At 35.8% G+C, this 12,756-nt stretch overlaps 1 protein-coding gene across 1 annotated transcript; it reads right to left on the bottom strand.

Moving 5' to 3' along the window:
* Positions 1–276: 276 nt before the first annotated feature.
* Positions 277–9,836, bottom strand: HAT1 (histone acetyltransferase 1). Its single transcript, XM_010144785.1, has 7 exons — positions 9,656–9,836; positions 9,305–9,426; positions 8,700–8,804; positions 8,258–8,364; positions 5,764–5,915; positions 4,295–4,411; positions 277–665 (listed from the first exon to the last, which is right to left on the bottom strand). Exons 1-7 carry the CDS (start codon positions 9,722–9,724, stop codon positions 498–500), a joined length of 840 nt encoding a protein of 279 aa, XP_010143087.1. The 5' UTR covers positions 9,725–9,836; the 3' UTR covers positions 277–497.
* Between the last annotated feature and the right edge of the window lie 2,920 nt (positions 9,837–12,756).

Consider the following 12,756-nt stretch of genomic DNA (forward strand, 5'->3'; position numbering starts at 1 on the left):
ACCTTCAAGAAAGGGTGAAGAGCTCCTGTTCAGGAAGCATGGGACCACAGAACCAGTCTTGCAGCCTCCTCATGTGACTGAAGAGCACACATGCCCTGTGCAGTACAATAGGATCCATGTAGAACAGCCCAAGGAGGACCAAGTTTGGAGAAATTTAGGAGAGATGCAACATTTATACTGATTAGATTTATGTATTAACTTGCTATTCAGGTATCTATTAAGTCTTGAAGCAAAATCTAAGGGTAAAAGAAAATTCATACAATTGAACTGATAACATGTCTGAGAATCTACATTGTTTATTTCAGCAATAGGTGCCCCCAAACTTAAAGTTCAACATTGAAAATTCTACAACGCAGAAATAGAAAATGTTCAAAATGCACAGAAACACAAGTCACCTTTAATGTGATTAAAACGTCACATGAGATTTTTTGCAGTTAAGTGACAATTAAGGATGTGCTTTACAACACGTTTGCAAGTTTCCTGTACGGGCAGGATCCTCATGCTTGTGCAAGTCGTTCTAGTACTCGTCGGTAATCTGAAACAAGTTGTTGGAAGCTCTCTTCTAACTGTTCATGTTGCATGTTTAGGTCTATTTGGTTCAACTGATTCGTCAGCTCTTCTGGTCTTAGACACCTTCTCATCTTGGCAAGTTCTCTCTGCTTTTTCTAAGCAATCAAACAAATAGTAGTTTGAACACAGCCAATGAAGAACATGGTATTTCAATAAATTTAATTATCTAGTTCCTAATCCTAAGAAAAATAGTAACAGTCTTTGATTAGTACTTTTTTTTCTGTTAAAACCTCATAGTTTCTGTATTACCAATGAACCAGTTCAGTGAAAAACGGTTTCAAAGTTTTTCATTAAACAGATTAGGTCTAATGGTACTTGTACTGCTGAAGGTGTATGGCATGACCGGACTGCAGAAAACTGACCAGGATATTTAGTTCTATGCTGTCATTAATCACGCTGGTTCAGCCAACTAATTTTCTCTTAACTGACTACCAAAAATTAATCTTAAGACTCCTAAAAAACCACAAAACCACAATTAAACAAATTGTTACAAATTATTCAAAAAGTTACCAGGGATTAGCAGTAACAGCACTGAAATGCAGTAAGATTATTTACAAACATAAACATATTTGTAAATCAAGATAAGTTCCTCTTGCTGTATCACATGTGATATTTTTATCTGTTTCTTAAAAACACTTCAAAATACTTTTGTATTTCCTTTCCCTAGATATACTTCTGTACAGATGATAATCTATTTCTGAACTGCTCAATTCCTTAGTTATTTTCCATTCCTCAGTCTTCCCTCACTTTGTAAAAGCAGAATGTCATTAAACATTTCATTAGAATAATATGCATTATGTATGTCTGGCATCTTATCAATAGATGTTTGCAATGCCTGTGTAATCAGAGTGTTAAAACAATTTTCCCAAACTACTACTACTACTACTATCAGTTTTCTGTATTTTGATTAATTTTACACTTATCTCTCAAATGAAAATTTGGTTTCTTTCTGTGGTTGATGCTGAGTGTCAGTAGGAAGGAGTGGAGATTACAGTAGACTATGAATGAGTAAAACTTCTATAATCTCCCACAGACAGGCAAAGTTCAGTTCAGAAAAGGAGGCTCTGTATCAGAGTCCTGATGAGACCTCAAGGCACTTTCTGGCCAATAATTAAGAAACATTTCCTTGTAGAAAAGATGTAAAAAAGCATCATAGCTGTTCAGATTTTAGATTCATGTTAGCTCTATCTAGTCAAAATGAGTAAGATACTCAAAAACATGTGATAAGTTGCCCAAATTAAAAGAGGTGAGTACCTTCTGAGCAAGCTTCTGTTAGTAGAAAAACTAAAACCTCCTTATTCTAGAATTAAAAGTCTGCTTAATTAACAGGAATATTTATTAAGATTATAAATCTCAGCTCTGAAAAAAAGGTGCCAGCTTTTAAATGTCCATTATGCCTGATATTGTAGCATTAGGCCATCTCTAAGTTCCATATTCCAGGTAAAAAGCAAACTCCCTCTGCATGTTTCACATAACCACTTGTTTCGATATCTATTTCCCTCCAAATATACTACCAGCACATCCAGGCACACAAGATGCTGAAACATGCAATCAGTGACATTTTACCTGGGCAGTTTCAAGAAGATTCTTTGGGAGTATGTTACTGGGCTGGGCAGAAAAGTATATTCTGTTCAAGCAGCAAACCCAAACAAAGTATTATGATTAAGAGAAGCAGCACAGCAGCAGTGTTTACTTCCAAAAGGTATGACACTAAGAACAAAGCCAGGATCAAGGAGAGACATCTACCAGCACAGTCCACTAATGAGCATAAAAACCAGAAATGGGAGAAGCCACAGCAAAACTGAAATTTCACGAACTGCTCATCCTTTGAGCTACTGGAGACTGATGACCTGTTCACTAAGATACCAAGTCTTTTATTGCCTATATTAGTAGTACTGATACAGAGAGCAACATAGCTGGCTGTATCAGTCAGAATCCAGTCACACTATACATACAGGAAAAAAAAAAAAAAAAAATCAGTATTTTTAGCAACAACCTTCTTGCTAATGTGAAGATTTCAAGGGGAATAGATGCATTACATTTTTTTTTTCCATCTGGGGTTTCTGCATACAGTTTTACTCCTGCTATTGTTAGCCAGGAAATAGTAAAAATGGAACTGCATTTCCAGCTAAATTAAGACAGTGGCAATTTAGAATTATTCTGCATTTGTACAGCCCTGTTCAAATTAAGCTAGAGTGCCTTATATAAAAAAGATACCAACATTAGAGCATGCAGCAATATTCCCAATTATTAAAATTTGCTTCTCCCCCCTTCAAATTACTATACGTGTATTAAAAGTTAGTTTAATTGCAGTTCTGAAAGGTTTTTTAAAACAGCACCATGTCTAAAATGTACTGGAATTATTGTTTAAAACAAGTGCATGAGTAAGCTGTTTACTAAGTAGAACTACCATAAACAAGATGGCTGTATTTCAGAACATGAAACTTTAAATCAGGGAAAGGGTGTTGGATGCTTTAAGGATTCTTTTAAATCCTCATTGATACAATTGAAAAATAAAAAAAAAGCAATATTCGGAAGTAGCAATATTGCTTATCTAGCAACACAAAATCCATTCATTATTAATGCATCCATAGTATGCAAAGACTGATATGGAAATAACTGTTAGAAGCACTAGAATTCATGCTGCTTATGGAATCTGGGATTTCCCCTATGGACTTCAGTGCTGAGTGAATGAACTGAAACCATGTTAACAGTCCTGTTAGCTGAAAAAATCATGGTCTTACACGTAGTGCACACCAAGTGAAATTTAGCAAATGAGACAAGACACTCATGAAAGAGAATAACAAGTATTTTGATTAAGGTCCTGCCACTCAGCATGGCTTGGTGTTATCGCCATATCAGGCAAGTATTTAATACAGTGTTATTCTGCTAACATCCCCCCAAGTCCAACATGAGTACAATAAAATTTTTACTATTTTGGTGTAACAGGTTATGTGCTCCTTTAGAAAGGCTTGCAAGCTAATTAAGGAACAACTTCATACTTTGAAACTTTTCCAACAGGGTTTGGGTTTGCTTAGCAAGTACTTAATTGAAGAGAGTAACTAACATGCTAGTTATAGCAATAAATCTTTTGACTCCTAATACAAAGATTGATGCCATTATCATAGGACATAGTATTTTTAATCTGTATCTCAAAGGGTCAGTTCATGCAACATAGACCAACTATAGAGAAGATCCTGAGAAGCATACTTAATAGGAACTAAGAAAATTACTGCAGAAATTATTTTATATTCTACCTGCGCAGAACTCTATGTTGACAGGGCTTGATTACTGCTAGCAAGCTGTTTTGTTAAGACCTAACAAGTAGAACAGGAATCTAAACCACACCTAGTCTGCAGTGTAAACTTATTACAGCGTTTACTTCAAATTTTTGGGTTGCCTATTTATTTTTAACCTTTCAAGAAGCTAGCATTTCTCCCCCTTAAGCCTACCTAGGCATAATGTCACTTGTAGCAAAGTAACATAAGCTTAGTAGTAACTTCCTCCTGGAACTGTGCAGGAAGCTGTCAGGTGTCAAACACAGTATCTTCAGCACTGCTATGTATGAGTGTTCTCTACATCTGTGTGTCAGTTGAACACTGCATAACTAATAGTACTTGATTGGCAACATAATTGGCATCAGCTTCATTTATGGAAATGAAAGTAAAAATCAAGTATAATTAGCCCTGAAGTAAGTATTAAATGATACTTAAGTCATATACACCTTATAGGGGCCAATCAGTCTTCTTTTAACGTCCAACCGATAGCTTCTGGACTGTTCTGCATCACCCATATCTGTTGCACGCAATCGGAGAATTTCATAAACTCGTCTTGTGTGTTGCTAATGAACAGAAAGGATAATAAAAACATATCTGAATAAATCAGTAAAATGAAGAGTGGAGAAATATTGAAGTATTAAGAGTAGGTTCCTCAGCTTATCAGAAGACAGTTGGAGCCATGGACAAAGCCTCCATCAAACCTCTCCTGGGGGTTAAATGAATAAACATTCTTGTTTTTCCTTCAAAACCACTTTCTTCCAAGCAGCCAGTGTTTGACCTCTTAAAGTGTTCCACCAGATGTGGAGATGCTTCAAGGACCTGTAGTAAATGAGCAGCAGAAGTCCGGAAGCCAGAGTCCAAAAATACTTTAAAGAACTGAAGGATTGGACCTAGAGTGTCACGAAACCGTGTTTTACTAAATGGTTTCTACTTTGCTAATTTTCATAATATCCATGTACCTATTGCCCTTCACAAGACCCCCTGAAAGTTCTAAATACGAGAATGAAACAACAATGTTTAAAGTCTTGTTTACTAGGGAAGAAATGAAGAAGAAAATGAAGAAAGTAATAAATGGGAAAACTGAAGTGCTTTTGGAACCAGGATCAGCTAGTATCATATCTGGGAAGAAAGAATAAAAAAAAAAAAATCAAGTTGTTACTGTATTACTATTGACTGCTGCATCTGTATGAAAAACAGAATTTAAAACCAAGTATTCTCTTGCTGAACAACTGAACAAAACTAAGATTTTTTTTTTTTTTGGCTACCCTAGCACATGTTTCAGTAGTGTTAAAAAACCACCCCAACTTACTTATCCTTTCAGGTTTAAGATATCAGAAGGCTGCAGAGGTAGTATTCTTATACAACAAGCTATACCATTTTCATGAACACATTACATTCAAATGTACTTCCTATCCCTCAAGCTTCAGAGTTTTCATTAAAACACATTCAAATACATTTTTAATTATGCAACTCTGCCTTTTTACTACTATACTTGCTGATGAGTTTAATCACTTACTGAGATTACCAGCAAATTTAATTGTTCTATTTAACTGTTTAGTTATCCAAGTGTTTAGAGCTGCCTTAGGAGCAGTTGTTTGCCACTTTAGTGTTCTGCATTCCCAGAACAACACTTGTTATTTCAAGTGTTATAACACTTGTTATATTCAAGTATAAATATACTTGAAAGAAATGGAAGCCATGTCAAATTCCATTACATCAGCAGAACTAGTAGGTAAAAAAAAAAGCCACCACATCTAAGACCACACACAATCTACTTAACTCCCTTCTGGATTCATCCTAAGTATCTGTTAAAATAAGCCAATGTGTAAATTCCAAGTCTCAACCTCTATCTTTAAATTGTTATTCTACTAGTTTGATAAGAATACGTCCAACTACAACTGTTCTGATTTAATACCTTATTTATTTTCAGTTTTTGTTGAGCTTCCATCACCATTTCTTGACTGAAACCTTGCATTAACTTGCCTGGAGAAAAGCAAGGCAAATCTTGACAGAGCTTTACAAGAACAAAGTCTCTTAGCTTCACATAGTTTTCAGATGGATCTTCAGCTACGAAGAATAAAAAAAGCACATAGTTAATACAAGCATTATTTGTTTCCTGTTCTCTGGTATATAATTACAAAGAACTATGGCAAACAAATGCAGATACAATATTAATCAGTTCATAAACAACTGTGCTTCATTGTAAGCACTGTTATGAAAGATTTAGATTTATAAATCCTTTTTCTTTTACGTTCCTTCTATTTTTGACAGTGTGGTAGAACTACTAGAACACAAATAAATTATGTGGAAAGAGACTGGTGAAACTATCCTACTGTATATAACTAAACCAGCTGAAGCCATGTGTTGCCATAAGTTATAGTCTTTGTTAGCAAGGAAAATAGGGAAAGGTTCACAGACCTAAAAGACAAGCTTATCCCAAATTAAAAGATTGAAAGGACCTAGGCAAAAACTGATCATAATTTCAAGGTGCTACCACTTTGCTTAAAAAAAACAACTAAAGTTGAGGACTAGCTTTTGTGAACATCAACATGGTCCCCTATGCAATTTTGTTCCCACTTATGAACTATGCCAAAGGAAAATGCTTATAAAGTTGTTGAAATATTTCTTTCTTCCTTACTGATTTGTAGTAAGCCTGTCAAAACCATTAAGTAGCAGGGTTATGTTCTCTCCTGCCATGTTCCATGGAATAGTATTGTGAAATTTATTGATAAACAGCTTATACCACAGCTGTGCTTTTCTTTACTTTTGAGGCCCACCGTAAATAGTTGGTATTTGCAGTTTAAGAATGATCAAAAAGCTAATTACCAAGAAAGATCCAGAGAAGTTTTCGCTGTGTATATGTAGCACTGCACAACTGGCAACTTATTTTTGGCTTGGAGAATACTCACGATGTTATCAGTTAAAATGTTCTGTGCGTGGCTAATCTTGTATGGCAAGTCTTATGGCACTTATTCTGTGAAACAGACTGGAAAAGCTGTACTGAAGTTAACTGATTCCTTTTCTCTTAGATTAAAAAACAGACAAGGCAGTTTCCGTACAGTAAGCACTATCAGCACACTTTTTGCTTGAGTCAGTTAGGATGACAGTTATAAGAAGAATAAAATGTTTGTTGTAAGTGTAAAGTGTAAGTGTAAAGCTCCAAAGTAATGTTTTTTTAAAGCATTAGCTCTTTCAAAGAGGTTAAGCAGATCTCCATTTCTTCTTTTCAGAAAGGTTAAAGGTTTACTTCACAATTTTAGATGCTATGTAACTAAATATCCTGGCCATATGAAGATTGTCCAGCCTGATTTTCTCCTCAAAAAGGAGAAAAAGTAATTTTATAAAGCCTTAACTTCCATAACTTGAGCACGATGTATAATACTGCAATCTGTCTCCTGCTTTATTCCATAAAGAAATTGAAATGCGTGCTACTTTACTGTTTGCTACAACTCTGCGTTTAAGGTACCAAGCCATGAACATGTAATATGATTTATACAGTACCATGTTAAGACTTTATTTATCCTCAGCTATACAAGCTACGTAAATCTTTGTACTATTAAAAGGTAAAAGAAAAAAGTAAATACATGATGCACACGATTTCCTGTTGCATAAATGAAGTTATACTTCCTTAAATTCCTATAAACAGGATTAAAATTGAGGTAGATTATGTTAGGATTATCCTGCAGCAATGCACTAAGAAAGCAAGTGTTCTATTGTATTTTAATTAGAATGAGGGAGTTATTTCTAACTAAGATGAGGTCTGAGACAGCACCAAGAATTGAATGGTCAAGTTATGTGTTTGAACTGCATTTCTTCCCATCTTGGACTTGAAACCACAGGACAGATGTCATGCTTGTAGCTATTTTATCCACATACACCCTTTTTCCCTTCTGCCATTTCATCAATAATTTTTTTTATTTTTAGGTGTTTGTGTGCACACACCTCTAATATCACAGGGGTGCCTTCAGCCAGCAATACATGCTCCTGGAGCACAAATTCTCTACAGATTTTTACTGCTTGTAAAATTTTGATTTGCCCACTAATCGTAACATGGTATTTTGTTTTGCCCCTTCCCCCCTCGATTTTGAATTTTGGCTAATAGGAGTAAATTGAATGAGGAATTTGACAAAGCTTGATCTCTTGGCAAACTCATCTGTATATCTCACAATAAAGTGGCTAATTAGCTGATAATCCGTTCATGCTAGAGATTGAACTTTCCTGGTGTGCTACATTATATACAGTTCTTCTGTAAACCAGGGCACTGTTAATCCTGAACTGAGCTGAAGCTAAATCTTAAAAAGGCCATTTAATTCTGACAAATGAACAAAGTTAGTTTGCAGGCTAACAACCTGTGGATGCTACAAGATGCTTGCCAAACAGGTGAACTAAGTCAAAAATTTAACACAAACCTGTTATATCAAGAACTGTAGGAGAGGACTTATAGTATCTATGAACTGTTTCAAGCAGCTGAGCACCATGGCCTTCTCCTTGGAATGGTGGCAAGATCAGCATCTGACTACGGACAAAGGAATGTACTTTCAGTTCAAAGTATGTATTTGCAAACATTATAGCATAAAGGCTTAAAAACTTCAGATTTCCAGATTAAAGTACATGCAGCAATCTTCATGTTAAAATATAATTTTTAACGGAGTCTTAAAATCGCTGAATATTCAGAACTTGTTTGAGATTCCCTCTGCTTCAAGAGGGGAACAATGAAATAAATCAGTGCATAGCCAGCTAATAATGGGGATTTTTTTAAACAAATCAACACCATTATAAACAAGTATTGGGAACTTCAGCAGTTCCCTCTTCTGAAATAAAAGGCAAGACACGAGTTATGCCGCCAATTACCTTACACGTGGCCGGGTTTTGTCTGGGTACACATAGTAATTATAGACTGTCATGTAGCCTACGGTCGCAAAGAGCGTAGCTCCATCCTTATTATACTTCTCAAATCTGCAGATAAAACAGAAAGCCAAGCAGGTCAATTACAGTCACGCTCCCATGCAGTGTCCATTTTCTTTTCCATTCTCCAACTGAATTTTCAGTGTCAGCAAGCTACTCTGTGAGGGCCCAATGGGTACACCTGCTATGTTCTGAATGTACAATTCACTTAATTGATGTGCAGCAACTTGGATAAATCAGGCCTCTTTACAGCACTTCACTGCACTTGCCTATTATAAAGATGAATAGGTGGCAAGTAAAAGAAAACACAGGCAAAGCTCATTTTACTGTTTAAGCCTACATTCAGGACTCTAACGGACAACAGCATTTAATTTGGCTCTATTCTCAAGCTTTCCCAAAGCATAATGGGGGAAAACTCAAGCCTCATAAACAATGGTTTTTCTTTCCTGGGAAAAATATCATTATACTGCTCCAATAATTGGCCAGCCACAATTAAAATGAAGGCTTTGTGGAGGTAATAAGGTCCACTGTTGCTTTAGAACTGTACTTACACTAGAAAGTAGTTCCATCTTTCATCATCTACATCAATAAAGCTAGCAGTTTCAATAAACCACATCAAGAACGTCTGAAGCCTTTCATGGTATTCTCGAAAGCCTGGACATGTCATGTCGGCCTAGGGAAAAAGGCAGGAGAAGTCAGGTGAGACCTATCACAGATGTATGAGGAAAAAAATATGCAAAAACTAATTAGATTCTCCAACACAAAAAAACATGTTTATAATTATTCATAAACTGGTAAAATGATAGTATTTATATCTTGTAGCTGAAACATCACTGAAATTGCATAACTGCAAAAAATTTCATTTGGTTGCTCAAACGCAGAAGTTAACTCATTTTTCACACCTTGTATATCTGATATGTTATATCTTCACCAGCTTCCTCATTATGGACAGCATATGTGTGTAGCAGCATTCCAAAGGGCTTGAAGTTGACCTCCTTCTCCAGCAGAGACACAAAGTCATCTGTGTTTGTGCAAAAACCAGGAGGAATGATTTCTCTGATTTTACTTTCAACATCGTCTGCCTGCAGATTACAAAGATGGGCAGGATCAGTGGAAGATTTAAAAAAAAGACAGCATTGGTGTCACTATCAAACTATAAGATATGAATGAGAGATACTATGGCCTAACATTAACTAATTATTAAATTATTAATTAACTAAACATTAATTAAAAAAAACAACAAAAAAGCAAAAGCAAGCATTCCTGTTGTTCAATAGCGACCTTCCAGAAAGTAAAGGAGCTGCACTGACAAGATCCAGAAAGGTCACAATCCAGCCACTGTAAGCATCAAAAAGCTTGTAGTTACAGCATAAATTCATCAACACTTTGAAGTTTAGAGATTATTACATTTGTCCAAGTAGAATCTAAGAGTGTTGATAGCTATTCTGAAAGTGCAGCATATTCAGAAGCTAAGACTTTCCATTCAGCAATTCTCTAGGACTATGCTGCACAGCCTTGTGGAACCCTGGTTCCCAAACAAGCAGCTCACAAGAGGTATTAGGTGGTGCAGAACTAAATGGAGGAAAAGGGACAAAGACCAAAAATGGTAGCTCCCAAACAGGAAAGTGACAGCTAGCACACTCTTGCATTCTTAGGTCTCCCTGCTTGAAATGCCTGTCTGTAGGATCAGCTGCAAAACACCTTACAAACTCAGAAGACAACATCCTGCATTCTAATCAAAGAACATTTTGAAAAAGTTTTACATAAAATAATAAAAATATAATTTAAGAAAACTGTCAGCAGATCTGACCTGAAGTCTAACATACTGGGGAAGACAAAATATTCTGACACCAAAATTAAATTCAGACATTAAAATTACTCTTTTCAGATAACCGAAGTGAAAGTTAGAGACTATCAGCTGAGCAGACTTCATAATCCTTTTCAGAAACCAAAAAGACCACTTGATTGAATACATTTACTACTTCTTTTTAACCATGAATATTTGATGAAGTTTCACAATAACGTATTACTGCTTCTCACCAGGCAATAAAACTTAATGAATTGGTCTCAACTTAACAAAACCATACTCCTCAATACAACCCCTAAAAGCCTGACATTACATTCAACAAAATGAGCTTACATTCAATTCAAACTTTCCTCTGGACAATGAGTCCAGGTTTTTACTTAATGGAGCTTGCCGTGAGTTCAGCTGTAATGTTTGTATTGTATCTATTTCCACAAGGACTGACACAAGAACACTTTGTGTTAACTTACTAAGCAGCTCTTTCACACCGTTTACATGCATGATGGGTATTAGTTCAAAACCAAGACCCTTGCTACTTAGCATTCAAAACAGGGAAATTAAGATGCTTAGAACAAAATACACTACAAAAGGCTAATACAACATGCTACTAATTCCTGTCCTTTCAACCACAGTCCCTTAAGTAGAAGCAATGCACCTGCAAGTGAATAGCACTTTATCATTCAGTTATATTTTTAGTGTAGAGAAAGATGGATGCAGTTCAGCATAAACAAGTTTTATTCTTAATGGTTTGGTACTACCAACATTTATATTTATATTTGTAGAGAGAGCTATTAAGCAGTTAAAATATAGCTCTACAGTACTTGGTGTAAGAACCCAGTTAAAATGTGTACAATCTTTACACCCATTTCATTCTCAAAACAAAGGTGATGCATTTAATGGAACCTTTGCTATTCTTGAAGCAATATAGTTACACATATTTTCTTTATGCTTACTGTTTTAACTACATTAAATCAATATCACCCATTTTTTTCAGAATCGATGAACTGCATAAAGAAAAAGTATTTGTACGGAACACATTTTAGAAATGCCTTTTTTTAACTGTGCAAGTGCGTTGTTTACACAGATCAAGATCGCACTGCTGACAAAGCTGTAGAAAGCAGCAACTAACAATCTGTAGTGACTTTCATTTTATATATCTAAAAAAGGCATGTAAAAGTAACTTTTAATTAAAACAATACTTCCAGGCATCAGTTCAATAACTCAGACATCGTGGAAGATACCTGAAAAGGGAGAATATGCAGTACAAAGTACTATATAATGTTTGAGTAATTTAGCTCCCCTCACATTTCTATGTTTCTTCCTTAGTGGCAAGAAGGAAGACAAACTTTCATCTGCTGAAAGCATGTAAAATAATGCATCCATCACAGGCTGCCACCACAGAAAAACCTTGTTTTTCATAAAACAAATAATTAAACCAAGAGAATAGAGGCTTAGCAGATAAACCAGTAGATAATCTTAGTTCTATATGACTACAACATATTTTCACCTACTGTCTCCTAAAATTTCTCTTCCCTTGAAACAGGGCCTGTCATAATTTAAGAAAACCCTATATTCTTCACTTTTACGGTTAACAAGATCTCCCTTTCTTACAGAGGAAATCCCAGAATCTTCAGTTTGAGTGGTGGCTTAATTTTAAGTAATCCAATTTTCAGCTAGTAAGTCCTGCAATACCAGAACCTTGAAATATCAACAGCATACAAATTATTTAACTAATACCTGTACTTCCTAATGGAAATATCCATTACTTAGTAGGCACTTTCCAAACACCTCTGAGGTGCTCATAATCTGCGGAATTACCAAAATTTCTTCCCTGCCTTTCCCTTGTGTATTTATTCCTTTGATCTTGGTGCGAGGTCCATTTCTTTCATCAGAACAGGGCACTCCTATGTTACCAAATGGCATGGCACATGATGATGCACAAGTTTCTGTTTGGAAAAACAACCCAGTTGACTCCTCCAGCAGTGTTAAACACAGGCAAAGCCACTTATGATGAAGCATGAAAAAACTTGATTGAAGCCAGCCAAGAGTTGTTGAGCTTATGGTTCATGGAAGTACTGCCTGTAACGTACTGCCTTCATAACCAGAATCATGAGAGGTGATGATGGGGAATTTGGTACAGGCTTGTAACTGAACTTGATTTGTAGCGGGACTACTTGTCCTGGGTTCAACATGGAGGAA

Source organism: Buceros rhinoceros, unplaced genomic scaffold (assembly GCF_000710305.1).
Source record: "Buceros rhinoceros silvestris isolate BGI_N320 unplaced genomic scaffold, ASM71030v1 scaffold42631, whole genome shotgun sequence".
Classification (NCBI taxonomy): Eukaryota; Metazoa; Chordata; class Aves; order Bucerotiformes; family Bucerotidae; genus Buceros; species Buceros rhinoceros.

Excerpts from the sequence above, each read along its gene's own strand:
- HAT1 (XM_010144785.1), bottom strand. The coding sequence starts at position 9,724 with ATGCTGCTACACACATATGCTGTCCATAATGAGGAAGCTGGTGAAGAT. Across the intron at positions 8,805-9,304 it reads AGATGGAACTACTTTCTAGT|ATTTGAGAAGTATAATAAGG; the intron begins GTAAGTACAGTT and ends TTTTATCTGCAG. Across the intron at positions 5,916-8,257 it reads TACAGTTCTTGATATAACAG|CTGAAGATCCATCTGAAAAC; the intron begins GTTTGTGTTAAA and ends TATTCTTCGTAG.